The sequence below is a fragment of the Octopus bimaculoides genome, chromosome 16, assembly GCF_046866305.1.
Source record: "Octopus bimaculoides isolate indiv1 chromosome 16, ASM4686630v1, whole genome shotgun sequence".
In the NCBI taxonomy this organism is placed as follows: domain Eukaryota; kingdom Metazoa; phylum Mollusca; class Cephalopoda; order Octopoda; family Octopodidae; genus Octopus; species Octopus bimaculoides.
The window spans coordinates 31,417,679-31,435,028 of NC_142943.1; the positions used below are offsets into that span (position 1 = coordinate 31,417,679).

A 17,350-nucleotide genomic window follows, 5' to 3' on the forward strand; every position below is an offset into this window, starting at 1 on the left:
TGTCTCAATAATATACTCGTCTAGCTTGGAAAAATCAACATAAAACAAATGAAAACACACATGCACAGGCACACACATACATGCATACACAAAGCATTATAGACAAGAGTCTTACCTCTTCCTCTCTATCTTATAAGTGGTATATATATGTGTGTGTATACACACATCTATTTATGCACATTATACAAAGTTAGCAATAATGTTTGCAATATTTAGTTTTAGTGACAAAAATTACCAACAAAATTTATGTCACAATATGCTGCAGTAATTTGCTGTGTGTGTATAGAATTTGATATAAAAACAATTTATTTTCTGTATGCTGTATGCTAGTGATAATTAGGTTATTAATCTGGATGCATAATTTCAGTGGCTCAAATTGCCAAATTGTATTATTATAAAACACTGTGAAAATGACTCAGCTTTGTATAGAAAGTAGATTATTAGTATGCTTCCCATTCCTCCAGTTAACCTTTTTGATGCCAACCTTCCTGAGACTGACCCTGGTTCTATGATATAAACTTCCTGTTTTAACCCTTTAGCATTTAAACCAGCCATAATTGGCTCAATTATTCAGCCTCTTTTGTGTTCAAACTGGACAGATATCTAGCTTTGCATTCCTACCCTAAAACTTCATTCTCAAAATAAACAACCACATCATCAAAATCTTGAAGTTGTGAGGTAAATGTGAATAAATAAGCATTACATTTGACAGAATAATTTGAACTCTAAATGATGTAAATTAAAACCTTCTGCCAAAATTTCAAAATTTCATGTTAATTTATGTTCGAGACACCAGCTTTAATAATTCTTTGTATTATGGGCACAAAACTTGAAATTGTTTTGGTGAATGGGGGTGGGGCTAGTGGATTACATTGTCCCTAGTACTTCATTAACATTTATTTTATCAACTGCAAAAGGATGAAAAGTTAAGTTGATCTCAGCAGGATTTGAACTCAGAATGTGAAGCTGGAAGAAATGCTGCAAAGCATTTCGTCCCATGTGTTTATGATTCTGCCAGCTTGTCACTTTAACACCAGCTTTAATAATGACCAAATTATTTTACACATAAAATATAAATATAATTCTAACTTTGCCATTGGTCTCTTTATCGTTTTCTTTCTTCATATATATATATATATATATATCACTCCGCCCTTAGCACCTCCATCCACTACAAACACACAGACTCACACTCCTATCTCAACTTCTCCTCCTCCCACCCTAGACACACAAAACTTTCTATCCCCTATTCCCAATTCCTCCGTCTACACAGACTTTGTAGCGACAGCCATGACTTTGAGACTCAGTCTCAACTCATGGCTCACCACTTTAGCCTGCGTGGATATCCACCCACCACCATCCACACCGCCCTTGCCAGAGCACGTTCTGTGGACCTTGCATCTGCTCTCTCCCCCCGAACCCGCCCTGCCGTTTCCCGCCTCCCTTTTCCCCTTACCTACCATCCCACCACCCTACCCCTCCAACGCTCCATTCTCCGAGCTTTTCGGCGCCTCCAGTCCAACCCCTCCACCTCCCACATCTTCCCTAATCGACCCCTCCCCTCCTTCAAACGAGCCCACAACCTACGGGACCTCTTGGTCCACAGCTTCTTCCCCAACCCAACCTCCCAACCTGGCTCGTTCCCCTGCTCCCGCCCACGCTGCCGCACTTGCCCTTACCTCTCCAACACCACCCTCCTCACCAGCACCCATCACCGACCCTATCGCATCACCGACTCCTTCACCTGCACGTCTACCAACATCATATATTGCCTCTCCTGCTCTCTCTGCCAATCCCTGTACATCGGACAAACGGGGCGCCGCCTGGCCGACTGATTCGCGGAACACCTCCGAGATATCAACGTCGGCAATGACACCCCGGTGTCACGCCACTTCCGTTCTGCCGGCCACTCCTTGCGGCAACACCTGTCTGTGTTTGGATTGTCCATGCACAGGGGCCATCCGGACTCCCGTTTGCGCCGTGAACAGGGATTAATCTTCTATCTTCGCTCCTTTGCGCCACATGGGCTCAACTCCCCTCCACTCTTCATCTAACCCCCTCCTCCTGTCTCTCTCCCCCACCCTCCCTCCTACCACCCATCTCTCCCTTCCCCCACCTCCTGCTCCGATTCCTACTTCTTTGTAGGTCTCTTCACCTCTCTTCATACTTCTCTCCACTCCCACTTCTCTTCACCCCTACTCTTTCTCTCCTCTCTCTTACTCTCTCACTCTCTTCTCTCGTACTCCCCCCTCTCTCACTCTTACTCTCTACACTCTTACTCTCCTACTCTCTACACTCTTACTCTCTTACTCTCTCGCCCTTACTCTCTTACTCTCTCACTCTCTTCCCCTCTCACTCTCTTTCTCTTCCTCCCTTTCTCCCCCCATACCCCTCTTCCCTCTCTCTCACTCTCTTTCTCTTCCTCTCTTTCTCCCCCCATACCCACCTTCCCCTCTTTCTCTCCCCCCATACCCACCTTCCCCCTCTCTTAATCCACCTTCCCTCTCTTATCCCACCCTCTCTCCTCTCTTCCTCTCTTCCTCTCTCCTCTCTTCCTCTCTCCTCTCTTCCTCTCTCCTCTCTTCCTCTCTCCTCTCTTCCTCTCTCCTCTCTTCCTCTCTCCTCTCTTCCTCTCTCCTCTCTTCCTCTCTCCTCTCTTCCTCTCTCCTCTCTTCCTCTCTCCTCTCTTCCTCTCTCCTCTCTTCCTCTCTCCTCTCTTCCTCTCTCCTCTCTTCCTCTCTCCTCTCTTCCTCTCTCCTCTCTTCCTCTCCCCTCCCATACCCATCTTCCCCCTCTCTTACATCCACCTTCCCCTTCTCCCTCCTCGTCAACACCCTCTCATAAGCTCATCCCACCACACCCCAACACACTCCTACTCTACCTTCTCACTCCACCCCATCCAATTCCTTACACCCACCACCCACCCCTACCCACAGACCCCTACCTCTACCCCACCCTCAGCCTAACCCACACTCCACCCATGCCTTCCCCACCTCCCAACACCCTCACATCACACCACACCAATACCCTCGCATCACACCACGCACACCACACCAATACCCTCGCATCACACCACGCACACACTACAACTGACCAACTACTAACTCCCTTTCTCCCTTCCCCATTTTCACACTACATACGTCAAGATCACCAGCATTCTACCTCCCACACACAGCCCCTCGTTCCCGATCACCGTTTGTTATCTCCCCCTTTCTTAGCTCTCCTGAAATAAGAATTTCTAACTTCCGGTCAGTCATTGTTATGATCGGCCATTATTATGATTGACCGTTGACTGAACACTATTCAATTTTTTTCTCCGTGTTTTTCTCCTTGTCTCCGTATTCTTTCTGTTGAAGAGCGTAGCTTGAAACGTCAAAGACTTTCCGTATTCCCGAGCGTCATACTAATATATACTTTTGTTATTTACACCACCTGTCCTCGTCTGTTGTTATTATTTGTATATTCTCCCATATATATATATATATATATATATATATATATATATACACACACACATATGTGTGTTTGTGTTTAGGTTTGTCTCCCCCCCCCACCACTGCTTGACAACTCGAGCTAGAGTGTATGTGTTGCTGTAACTTAGTGGTTCTACGAAAGAGACCAATAGAATAAGTATCATGCTTTAAAAAAACATAAGCTCTGGAGTTGATACATTTGATTAAAAATTCAAGGTGATGCCCCAGCATGGCCGCAGTCTAACAACTGAAACAGATAAAAGGATGGTAATAGTCACACACATACACACTCTCTCCCTCCCCTCTCACTTACAGTCACGCTAACTTGTATTTTCTATTTTATTTTCCAGGATTCTTATAACCATGTGTTTGTTGAAAAGATCAAATTTATGTACTTTGAAAAAGGCTGGTGAGTTGTGATTCTCCTGCTGACATTTTGAATTTATCAACTTGTAATAATAATAATAATAATAATAATAATAATATTGTTGTTATTTCAGCTGTGTGGACTTGTACCATGGGGACCCAATTTACCCTGAAAACACCACAGAAACAGATGAAGTGGCAGCATTAGTTAACCAACAGGTAAACAGTCCTCTTTTAATTTGTTTGTAGTATTGTGAAAGAGACAGAGACTGCAGAATTGGATTTTGCAATCCTAAGTAGACAGTGCCAGAAGAATCTTTATGATATATGAGGGAGCCTGTATGTGTGTTCATCCAACCTTTATTTCACCTATTAGAAATAGCACCCAGTATCCCTCAAATCACATTTGCATATCTTAACCCTTTAGCATTTAAACTGCCCATATCAGGCCCAAATATTCTACGTGTTTTATGTTCAAACTGGCCAGATCTGACCTCTCTTACCAAGCCTACAATATTATTCTTAAAATAAACAATCACGTCATTGTTATTTTGAAGCTATGAGAATATGCATAATTAATTCAAAACAATGTGAATAAATAAGCATTACATTTGACAGAGTAATCTGAATGCTAAAAAAGGAAGGTTATACTATTGGATATTACAATCTTAGGTAGACCATGCTAGAAAAAAATATATATGATATATGAGGGAGCTACTATGTGCTCACTTAACCTACTAGAAATAGCACATAATCACCCTCAAATTACACATTGGTATCTTAAAAGAAGGAACAAAATTCTATTGGATATTGCAATTGCAGGTTGACCATACCTGAAAAAATATGATATAAATGGGAGTTTCTAAGTGTTCACTACTCTTGTTGGAAGTAGTAGTTAAATATCCTCCTAGTTAAGTATCGCTCTGAAAAAAAACCCCATAAAGGATACATTCAATGGAACTTAGACAAAACTGATCATATTGATAGGGAGTTGATTGGCGAAGTGAAGGAACCACTGGTTATTGGGGGTTGGCTGTTCAAGTTGTTGATAAGATCTTGGTTTGTTAAGTGGAGATGGTCACTGGTTGTTAGGGGCTCACTTTATCAATTGAAGGGTCAGTTATTGATAGGGTTTTAGTTTAAGTGAAGGTGGTCACTGGTTGTTAGGGGGTTGGTTTATCAATTGAGGGGTCAATTGTTGAGTGGAGATAGTCACTGATTGTTAGTGGGGTTGGTTTATCAATTGAGGATTCAGCTGTTGATAGAGAGTTGGTTTATTTAGCATCAGGTAGTCATTGGTTGTTTGAGGGTTGGTTTTTCAAGTGATGGGGTTAGGAGTTGATAGGATCTTAGTTTAAGTGGGGGTTATTACTAGCTGATAGGAGGGTTGTTTGTCAGGGGAAGAGTCTTAACTTTGCCAGGTGTTAGTGATTTGTAGGGGGTTAGTTTATCAATTAAAGGGTGATTCATTAAAAGGATTTTGGTTTGCCAAATGGGGCAAGAGCACTGTTGTTGAGGATTGATTTATCAAGTAAGGGATCACTGGTTGATAGGGTTTTAAGTTTACCAAGCGATGGTGGGGCCTGCTGGTTGATAAGGTTTTAATTTATCAAGTGGGGCTGGGATATGTTATTGACTGATACCATAAAGTAGGAAGACTTACTGTTGTATGGTGAGTTGTGGCTGGTAGAATTGGAAGAGCAAAATGTGGGCAAAATGCTCTGTGTTACTGAATTATAGTCTTTCAAGTGTTTATTTGTGCTATCCATTCTTTTTGGGTTTGATAAAATAATGTATCAGTCAAATATCTGGGTTAGTTTAATCAACTTTCGCATTCCTTCCTTGAAAATCTGTGTTCTTGTGACTAACTTACAAACTGCTGATTTTTAAATGCAGTTTTCTGTTACAGGCTTGAAACAATCCCATAAAATATGAGGGAATTACTGTAATTTAGTGATGTCATTTATTTGACCCAATTAGTCAAGCTAATGAAGAAGCCTCTATATGATCTCTTGACTGACTAAAAATAGCAGCTAAATCTACTAAGAGGAAAAAGAAGGATATCTTGGATAATGTAGTCCTAGATAAATTGACTTCCCGAAAAGACAGGATGGTCTGAATTTCTTAAAATGAGAGCTAATGGAGAGCTTTTACTTGTTACTTGACTTAATAGAAATAGCAACCAAATCTTCCTTATATCATATAATGCTATCTTAAATAAGGGGAAGAACACATTTCATGATGTAGTTCCAGATACATTATGCCTGAATAAAATAAAAAGGGATGATCATGTCTGGAATACCTTTAATCAGGGCTGACCCAGTTGCTTCAACCCAAAATATGACTTTATAAATCAATCCCACATCATGTTTCACAGTTCATTCTCATTGCTTAATCATTTAATTTGCAGGTGACAGAAATGTATTAGATAGGTTCATTAAAAATAGTTTATCGTTTGCAAGTTATTGTCTTAATTTCAAGGAATGGCAGTAATTAGTACAATTAATTGCATACATGAATTCATTTAATTAATGGCACCATGTCATCCTTTCCTCTCCCTCAGGTCACTCCTTCATTGGCATCACTCTCTTGCCATTAATATCCTGATTCTCTGCCTCACCCCCTCCTTTCACCTTCATATATTTTTAGTCACCATCCCCCCCCCCCTGATATCTTTCACTCTCTTACCTCTGAATGTTTTCATAACTACCCATCAGTTTCTTTCTCTCTGTTTCTCTCTTTGTCTTTCTCCTTTGTTTTGTCTCTGTCTGTCTGTCTGTTTTTCTCAACCAGCAAGTATGAAGCTTCCATTCATCTCCCTCCCTCCCTCTCTCTCTTTCCTCTTCCCCTCTCTCCTCTCTCTCTCTCCCTCACATTCCTCCTACCTACCACCCATCTCTCACCAAGAAACATGTTCCTTTCATCCCCTCTCCTCCTTCACACTCATGCTTCTTTCTCCATCTCACCCTAATTCATGATATGACCTCCCCACTCATTCTGTCCCCCCCCCCGTTTCATACTCAAGCATTTGTCTTCATCTAATCCTAATTGCACTCACTTTCTTTTCAACGCCCTATATTGGTCACATAGCTTTGAGTTGTGAGGACTTTTTTGCTTTGCAAGGTACAAAGTCACCTCACTAATGCTGGTGCTGTGATAAAACGCACCCAAAGCACTCTGTAAAATAGCTGCTGAATGACCAGAGGAAGATAGGATTGTGAGGGCTGTTTTAGTCTTGTCTAGGACCTGACAACCTCACTGGTACTGTATGTAGATGATAATGGTGATGGTGGTGGTGGTTTCAAATTTTGGCACAAGGCCAGCAATTTTAGCAAGAGGAAGATTAATCGTTTACATCAACTCCAGGACTTAATTAGTACTTTATTTGTTTCTCTCTCTTAAGACAGTGTTAAAAATAGCAAACAAATTTCCCTCAAATTGCACATTGCTGTCTTAAAAGAGAGAAACATTGGATTATGTTGTCCTTGGTTCACTGTAAATGAAAGAAAAAGACAGGATGGTCACAGCTGGAATGCTTCTGATCAGGGCTAAACTAAGATGCCTGGTTCATGTAACAGTGGAGAAGTATCATATCTTGTATAGTTATATCTGTTACCATTGGCTTAACTCTTTCACATACACACACATACACACACCATCAGCTGATCTAAGTGGTGGTAGTAGGTCTGGGTGGGGGACATCTGACCCTGGGCAACCCCTTTAAGTCTTTTATCTGATCCTACCTGAAGATTTCTATTTCTAGTGACACCTTCAGTAATGTCTATTTAATAGTCTGTTTCCAGAAGTTCTAATGTTTGTTGGCATCAAAATGTACCTGTTGAGAGCATAGGGTTATTAGTATAGCAGACACAGTTGTGTAGTGTACATATTGTGTATAGTATGGTGTCGGTAGTATGACAGGTATGTTACTGTGGAGTCTGTAGTGTGTATAGAGCGTGGGTGATGTATAAGATGTGGTGGTATGATGTCTAGAAACTGCTACAATATTAGTGAGACAGATGTCTGGTTGTGGTTAGGTGTGCTACTTAAATCTCTGATTTTATTTACCGGTAAAATATAATAATGAAAAAAAATCTAGCTGTTTGCTTGATCTAAGAATATCAGTCTTGCCATCTGTTTCTCTTAAGCATTCTATCTCTCTCTCTTCCACCCCCTCATTCAATCTTTTTGTCTGCATAACTTCAGCTGTGTTTGCAATTAAAACACACTTTTACATACAAATCTTTGTGTGAGTGTGTGTGTATGTATATATATATGCATATATATATGTATATATGTATATGTATATATATATATATATATGATTGAATTTGGTAGGCGGAAGTTACTGCTGTGTGTGTGTGTATATGTCTGTGTATGTGCTTGTGCCTCTCCGAAAGAGAGAGAGAGGGATATAAATAAATATATATATATATATATATATATGGTTGTACAACTATAAATATGTATGTATTACACACATACATGTACATTGAAAGGCAGTAAGCATATTTGTTACTATAATAGCAATATAATTTTGTAACAAGTAAAAATAATGTTTGAGTTGTATGTACAAAAAGTTGCAAAGTGTTGCTTTTGTTGAAGCTTTCCATTGTAATTTCAAGCAAATTATTGCATAAAATTTCATTTGTATTGTTATTATGTGCAACAGGTACATGTCATTGTTTTAATTTTATTCAAATTATCAGTTATGTTTTCATCCTTATAAATTTTCCTTTGTTTATAAAAATAAATTATCATTTAAATTTGTTTATTTTAATGTTTAATATTTCATTAAAATTGTTGTTGCATTGTTTATAAAGTATTTTGTTCATTGTTTCCATTACATACACCATTTCCATTACATACATCATTTCCATTACATACATCATTTCCATTCAACTCAAATTAACATCTAAATTACTCAGAAAATTTTTTCTGACAATTCATTCAATCTTTTCTCTTTAGCGACGTACAAGTAGAACCAGTAGACTGTTGGATAAAAGACATGTAGTATTTAGATACAAACTTTTACATTCTGAGTTCAAATCCTATTGAGTTTGACTTTGCTTTCATCCTTACAGGGTTAATAACATTAAAGTACCAATTATATATCGCAGTTGATTAATTGTTTATAGTGCTTCTTTTAAATTCTCTCACTTTCATTTCTCACATTCCAATTCATTGAAATTTTTATTTATATTTAGTATAGTAGAGTGGATGACCCTAAGGTAAAAAAAACATCTGTATCTCTTTTCTTTTTTCTAAATAATTTCTGCTTTCTTCATATTAATTGCTCACTAACATATTCATGTGTTCAGTTCTGTTGCAAACCATGGAGGGAGTGAGTGAGTGAGAGAGGGAGAGAGAGAGGGGGGGAGGGGGGAGTCAGTCCATACTGTAGATATTTTGAAATATATAAGATCACTGGCTGTTAGTATAAAACGTTGGGTTGTAGATTGGTTGAAATGCTGCTATAAAAGTTATTGTATTGTGTCTTTGAGGCACAATAGTACCATGCTTATTTTCTTAGATGCCAACGTTTCTTAGTTGCCTCTTACAACACAGGGATATGCTGTACCTTTCATTAAAACTAAGTTACACATGGGATGATGATGATGATACTACTACTACTACTACTACTACTACTAATAATAATAATGGTTTCAAAGTTTGGCACAAGGCCAGCAATTTCAGGGTAGGGGCTAAGTCAATTAGATTGACCCCAGTGTTCAACTGGTACTTAATTTATCGACCCCAAATGGATGAAAGGCAAAGTTGACTTTTGTGGAATTTGAACTCAGAACATAAAGACAGATGAAATGACACTAAGCATTTTGTTTAGTATGCTAACCATTCTGCTAGAATTAGATGAACTAAGAACAAGTACAGAAAATGCTAAACTCTTATGAAAACTGCAGCCTTAAGTAATCTTACTGGTAAATGGCTTGGAAAATCACTTCATGGTAAATACCCAGAGAGACAGCTAACAATGTTGATGTTCACAGAACTCTTACCCATCAATGGTTAGTGCCCTCTGGCTTCAAATCAGAGAAAGAAGAGTTTATCCTAGTAGCCCAGGATCAATGCCTACCTACAAAAAGCTATCAGGCCAACATGTTAAAGAACAGCAATGGCCCAACATGTCGAGTATGTAAAACAGCATGAAACCTTTGATGACGTCTCCATGTGTAGCCTTCTTACACCCTCAGAGTATCTCAAGAAGCATGATAAAGTTACACAGTATAACCACTGGGTAATTTGCAAGGACCTAGATCTGCTCCAGGAAAGAAACTACTGTGAACACAAACTACCTCCAGTCCTTGAAAAATATTGTACATCACTCCTTTGGAACTTTTCTATTGAAATTAACAGAAAGATAGATGTAAATAACCAGTATATTGAAGAATTTCAGGTGAAAATCATGCCTCCTCATTGATATGACTGTCCCAATTGATTTGAATATATGTCAAGACTTTCCAAAATTTGAGCAAATACAAAAGATCTTGAAATAAAAATTGATGAAATGTGGTAACTCAAGACTAGAAAATTGCCTGTGGTTGTAGGTGCCCTAGGAATACTAGCAAACGGTGCTGATGATTACCAATCTCAAATCTTAGGGAATCCAGAAAACACTAATCCCTCTCACTGAACAACATGTTATCAACCACCTTAGTCATAATGTTCATTTGAAACTTTAGCTTCCTGTCTCTGTAGATGAGACTTTGACTCACTTTGTACAAACACAAAACAAACTCCATACATCATGACAATAACCATTGTTTCTATTTTTGGCACAAGGCTAAATAATAAGGAAAACAACAATGCGCTTATGTTACTACTTATCTTAAACTCACACAAAAGGAATGATAATACATAGAATTGTATGGATTGTGCTAATTCCTTGAGGTAGTCAACTAGGCATGTGCATGCATGCATCTAAACATGCAATGTACTAATTTGTTGTTACTGGCAGTAGGCTAGTATGTATGCACGTGTATATCTAAACCAACCATATCCGGTGAAGGCACATAGCTCAATTATTAGAGCATTGGGCTCACAATCATGAGGTAGTGAGTTTGATCCCTGGACCAGGCTGTGTGTTGTGTTCTTGAACAAGACACTTTATTTCCTGTTGTTCCAGTTCACTCATTTGTTGAAATGAGTTGTGACATCACTGGTGCCAAGCTGTATTGTCCTTTGCCTTTCCCTTGGATAACATAGGGTGTCGTAGAGAGGAGAGGTTGGGATGCATGGGTGATTGCTGGTCTTCCATAAACTACCTTGCCCAGACATGTGCCTTGGAGGGTAACTTTCTAAGGGCAACCCCATGGTTATTCATGACCGAAGGGGTTCTTTACTCTTTTATCCAGTTCAAATAGTCCACATGTTTTATGTTCGAACTAACCATATCCAGTAACCATATCCTACAATGCCATTCTAAAAATAAACAACCACATCTTCAAAATCTCAAAGCTACAAGATAATACATGATTAATTTTAAAATATGTGAATAAATAAGCATTGCAGTGGGACTGAACCCAAAAGCCATGTAATTGGGAAGCAAGCTTCTTACCACACAGCTATGCCTGCAATCTATCTGTTGATACACAGTAAGCATGTGCATGTATGCACATATGTGCAATCACATCTGAATATTTAATGAACTAATCTCCTTGGAGCACCAAGCATGTGCATGTGTGTGCCAGACAAGCTAATTGCCTATTTCCTGACACTTACTGCAGGCATGTGCATGTATGTATGTTTGTGCAAACACATCTAAATATATAATGTATTAATTTCTTGGGAACAGTCATTTTGCATGTGCATAAATGCACATATGTGCAGTCATAACTAAACATGCAAGCATTAATATATGGAGATGTGTCTTATAAGCCATTTACAATCATTTCTATTGTAATATTTGTTTATACAAGAGCAGTGGATGTATGGTTTAGATGTTTGCTTCACAGCCATGCTCAATGCCACAAGTTGACCAATATTTTGTGAGTGAAATTTGGAAACTGATCATTGTCGTTGTTGTTGTTATCATCATCATCATCATTAACATCCTCTTTCCTAAGCTGGCATGGGTTAGATGGTTCAACAAGAACAGATGAGCCAAAAGGTTACACCAGATTCTATGTATATGGCCCAGCATGTGCCATTTACATTGCATGTTAGTGAGTGTAAAGAGATCAAGATTATTCAGTTGATGTTGGCCAAGTGCCAACATGTCTTCAAAGTATTTGATAATTCATGTCCAGTTTTAAAGCTAGAGGTTATGAAATTTGTAATATAAAGATGGTTTGATAGGTTCTTCATATACATTATATATGTGTGTGTGTGTGCATGTGTGTGATGGTGCATGGCCTAGTGGTTAGGATGTTCCACCCACATTTGTGAGATCGTGCTTTCATTTCCTGGACTAGATGGTGTATTGTGTTCTTCAGCAAAACTCTTCATTTCACATTGCTCTGTAATCACTTCAACACCTGATGTGTGGTATACTGTGTACCTGCTCAGGTAACATTGATTTGATTGAAGGTATGAGCTATGATTGAAGGTACTGCACAAGCAATTGGTCACTATAAACAAATCATTTTTACAGGTTTTCAGCAAGAAATTAGAAAACCCATCTTTCTCAGATTACAAGAGACTACCATTATATATACATGTGTGTGTGTATATTTGTGTGTGTGTGTCTGTTTTATTTATGTTTGCATATAATTTGTTCACAGTGTACCTATAACTACATTATGCAATATGTCTTCCCTTATGTAACATAGTAGGGTGATTTAGCTGATAATTCTAGTAGGCCTATGAGCTTGTAGACACTCTATTCTGCTTGCTGTTTGTGATGGAAGTTACTCAGAACTTCATACTTCTCCCATTCTTTTCTTCCTTCTTGGCTTCCTTTAACATGGTCTGATACTTGGGGTCACACACCAGTGCATGGACAATCCTTTACTTATATCTTTGTGGGTTTTCCGGCCTCACTGCTTCACTGTCACTGCTATTATACTGCAACTCTTCTCATTTATGCCATTCTGCTCATCCATCCATATATATATATATATATATATGTGTGTGTGTGTGTGTGTGTGTAAAACGAATAAACATGAACAAAGTACTCAATAAATGAAGCAGAGTTAAATATTCAATTATGCACTATTTGGTAAGCCTGGTATAATGAACCTTTAAAACCACTCTCATGTATGTATGTATGTATACACACACACACACACACACACACACACACACACACACACACACACACACACACACACACATAATGTATGTGTGAAGGCACATGGCTTAGTGGTTAGGGTATCACAATTGCAAGATAACGGTTTTGACTCCCTGGCCAGTTGTGCATTATGTTCTTGAGCAAAACATTTTGTTTCACATTGCTCCAGTTCACTCAGGTGTAAATACGTAACCCTGTAAAGGATTAGTGTTCCATTCCGAGGAAGTGTTGGCCTACCCTCCCAACTAGTGGGGTGGAATCATTCAAAAGGAACCGCATTGTGATGATGTATGTATTTATTATATATTTGACCTTGGGTGCTTTTAGTGGAGTTCATACTGTTACAAACATCAGGCCAAGTCATTACTTTGAGGATACCCTACCTCTTTCTCTCTCCCATCAGTCATGAAGGCTCTATAAAGGTTCATTGATACTGCCCCCCACCATCCAATTAAGTAATAAAAGAAAAATTAAAAACTGTATTTGTACGAAGCTGGCAATTCACTCCATTGATAATATTAGCTTGTTTAGAGCAATAAGCATATCATTTTTCATCTTAAATCCCTTTGGGAGAGAAACTCATAAATGGCAATTGGGAGTCACCACCTTTTTGCAAATAAATGTTATTCTACAACATATATTGAGGGCCATTTTGTTTGCAAATCAAAGATGTGCAAGTGTATACACACGCACGCACGCACGCGCACACACAAACACACACACACACACACACACACACACACACATGATATAGAAAAATTAATAAAGAGAAAATTCACAGTTGTTACATTGTAATTAATCAGATTATTCCAAATACAGTATTACATACTGGTTTCATTTCTAATAAAACATAATCATTATAATGCTCATGTATGAGGGTTGGTTGACAGCCTGTAGTTGGTATGTTTTAACTGATGGGTTTGCAAACAGCCATCACTCATATGCATTACAATGATACTCTATTGTTCGAAGTGAAACAAATTTTGTAATAATATATTCCGTTATGATTTGGTTAATTACAATGCTAAACAGATTGTACCGTTTCTTTTTCTTTTCACACATACACGCATGAATACATACACACACATGCTCACAATCTCTCTCTCTCTCCCCCACTCTCTCTCTTTTGCTAATTAAGTTTTTTTGAGTGCTTTCATTATTCAAGTGGTATTATGTACTGTGACACTAAATATGTTGGTATTATGTACTGTGACACTAAATAAGTACTTAATTACCATTATTTAGATATGATTATTATTTTTATGAAAATTATTGGATTTCAGACATTTGGCGACTAAATGTTTTAATGGAAAATTTGAAAATGTTTTCTAACTAAATGTTTATATTTATCTGTTTGTCTTTATTTCCATATTTCTTTTGTTCTTTCTTTCCCTGCTTCGTTTTCTCTTTTTTGTCCTTTTTTTCTTCCTCAACTGTCTTTCAAATGACAAAAGACCATTGTAAAATATGTTTCAAGTCAAGGTGGGGAGGAGGGTGACATTGAAACTCAATGTAGCCCTGCAGATTGTTGGATCCTGTCAAACCATCCAACCCATACCAGCATGGAAAACCGATATATGATGATGATGATGATGATGATGATGATGATGATATTCCCTACTGATATTTTTTTAAAGAGTTTTATTGCAGAATGATATCTTTCACAGACTGAATAAATTAGGAAATGGAAGAATCCCTATTTGTATAGGTTCTGTTCTAATCCAGGAGCAGTGTTTTGTTTGTCTCTAAAAAACACATTTTCTCTGTGTGCCTTCAATGGATTAATCAATTATCTGAAATAGTTTGTTCCTTCCACCAGTAGCATCTGTTGCTATAAACTGGCTGCTAATTAGTTTCGCCTCTGATATTTCTCGATGTTATAAAAATAACAAATATTTAGGCATCTGCCAGAGTATAGAATGTTACAATTTTCATTGAGTCTTTTGGTAGCATCAGGAATTTAGATATTAACAAAGTTAGTTTCATAAAATTCTATATATTAATAGAATTAGTTAATTGAAATTTTATATATTAATGAAGTTTTAATCAAATCCTGTATAGCAATGAAGCAAGTCTAATTAAAACTTTACATAGAAATGTATGTGTTTTTATATTAAATTAGTATCTCTTATTAATTGAAACTTTATATAGATTCAATTATAGGTGCAGGCATGGCTGTGTGGTAAGAAGCTTGCTTCCCAACCACATGGTTCCAGGTTCAGTCCCACTGTGTGTCACCTTGGGCAAGTGCCTTCTTCTATATAGCCTCAGGTTAACCCAAAACCTTGTGAGTGGATTTGGTAGATGGGAACTGAAAGAAGCCTGTTGTGTATGTATGTATATATATATATATATATATATATATATATATATATTTATATTTATATAAATAAGGATAAGATCGATATTTAAAATATTGATCTTATCAAGTGGTCAGAATGGGAATAAAAACCATCAAAGGTAATAATTATTTAAAATTATAATACAGGGTATCAAGAGATACCACCACGCTGAAAAAATAGCAGTCAAATCCTGACTCTAAAACCACAATAAATGTCCGCATGGCACGATTAGCGAAGACGAAGACCAAATGAACCATGGTTCATTTGGTCTTCGTCTTCGCTAATCGTGCCATGCGGACATTTATTGTGGTTTTAGAGTCAGGATTTGACTGCTATTTTTTCAGCGTGGTGGTATCTCTTGATACCCTGTATTATAATTTTAAATAATTATATATATATATATATTTGTGTGTGTGTCTTTGTGTCTGTTTGTCCTCCACTGTTGCAACACTTAGGGCGGCCATTATTTTCGGAACAACCTAATAATTAAAACTTAGTAACAAAGTTAGTCTAATCCTCTATGACCCTCCCCATAAAATATATGACTTTATGCCTATGTTAAAAATCATTATCTTCATTGTTGTTATTATTTGCAATGTTTGTGCAACCGAAGATTTGGTTTTTGAATTTGTTTGTTTCTCATTCTTAACAATACAATGTTTCTTTATTCCTCTTTTTTTTAATTACAACTAACGAGGGGTGGGTGAGTCTGAAAGACCTTCATGTATCTGCATAAATCTTCATATCTAACATATATTAATTTTGTCTTTTGTAGGAATGGTCTCTCAGATATTTTGATTACCAATATGTCAGATATATTTGGGACATCAGGTTGCAGTCTTTTAAAAGACTGGAGTAAGTAAAAATTGTTTACAATTTATTGTATAAAATATATAAATTACACGTGTATGTACTTGTGTATGGTCGTATGTATGTACATGTTTATGTATGCATTGGCATGGTTATAGTTGATGCATGCTTTCATACAGCTATTTTCTTTGTGTTTTCTTTCTTTTTATCTTCCATTTATCTTTCCAAAGTCAAAAAATTAGGGTGGCAGAGGGGGGGGGGAAATAAACAAACAAAAAAACAAAACAACTTTCCTTCTCTTTATATCATACTAATACAAAATCCTTTATATAAAAATTATTTGTTGCATCTGCCATCATCATCATAACCATTTTTAATGTCCACATTTTCATGTTTGCATAAATTGCATGGCATTTATTAAGGCAGATTTTCTACAACCAGATGCTCTTCCTCTCATCAACCTTCACCTGTTTGAAAGCTAGATAATATTTCCCTTATTCAGGCATATTTTTCATGGTGCACCGGAAACGAGCAATCTCACTTGTATGACAATGATGCTCATTTACAAGCATTATATGATGTCTAAACAAAGAGAGAGAGAGAAAGAGACACACACACACACACACACACACACACACACACACAAATGCCTGAAATTTCTGGGGAAGGTGCTAATTGATCACGTCAATCCTTGTGCTCAACTGGCACTTCTTTTATCAAATCCGAATGGATAAAAGGCTAAGTTGACCCTGGTGGAATTTGAAAAGCGGATGAAATACCATTAAGAATTTTGTCCAGTGTATTAACAATGCTGTCAATTTGCCAATAGTAATAATAATAATAATAATAATAATAAATGATAAAAAAATATTTCTTCCCTCACACTGCCTTTCACTTGTATAAAACACACATACAAACATCTCCTCCCACAACATTTATTCAAAATAGCTTTCTCTACAGCTGGCTACCAAACTTGGCACCAAAACCATTTTTGTGATAAAGAAGCTAGATATCACCGAAGAAAATATTACTTGTCTTTTCTAAAATATTTGAAGAATTTTTTTTAGTTTATGATAGAATTTATTATCCCCACCTTCTTTCTTGGATTT

The 17,350-nt window shown here is 37.4% G+C and overlaps 1 protein-coding gene across 12 annotated transcripts in view; it reads left to right on the plus strand.

The window, feature by feature from the left end:
• LOC106878470 (polyamine-transporting ATPase 13A3) overlaps positions 1–17,350 on the plus strand; it is an 84,432-nt gene that overhangs the window by 20,602 nt on the left and 46,480 nt on the right. For 6 of the 12 annotated variants that reach the window (XM_089364428.1, XM_089364430.1, XM_089364432.1 and 3 more), the window contains exons 4-7: positions 3,824–3,882; positions 3,974–4,058; positions 9,047–9,070; positions 16,207–16,286. In XM_089364428.1, the coding sequence (XP_089220554.1) occupies positions 3,824–3,882; positions 3,974–4,058; positions 9,047–9,070; positions 16,207–16,286 (248 nt within the window). The remainder of the gene's footprint in view (positions 1–3,823; positions 3,883–3,973; positions 4,059–9,046; positions 9,071–16,206; positions 16,287–17,350) is intronic. The other 6 variants (XM_089364429.1, XM_089364431.1, XM_089364433.1 and 3 more) reach the window with 1 other exon arrangement.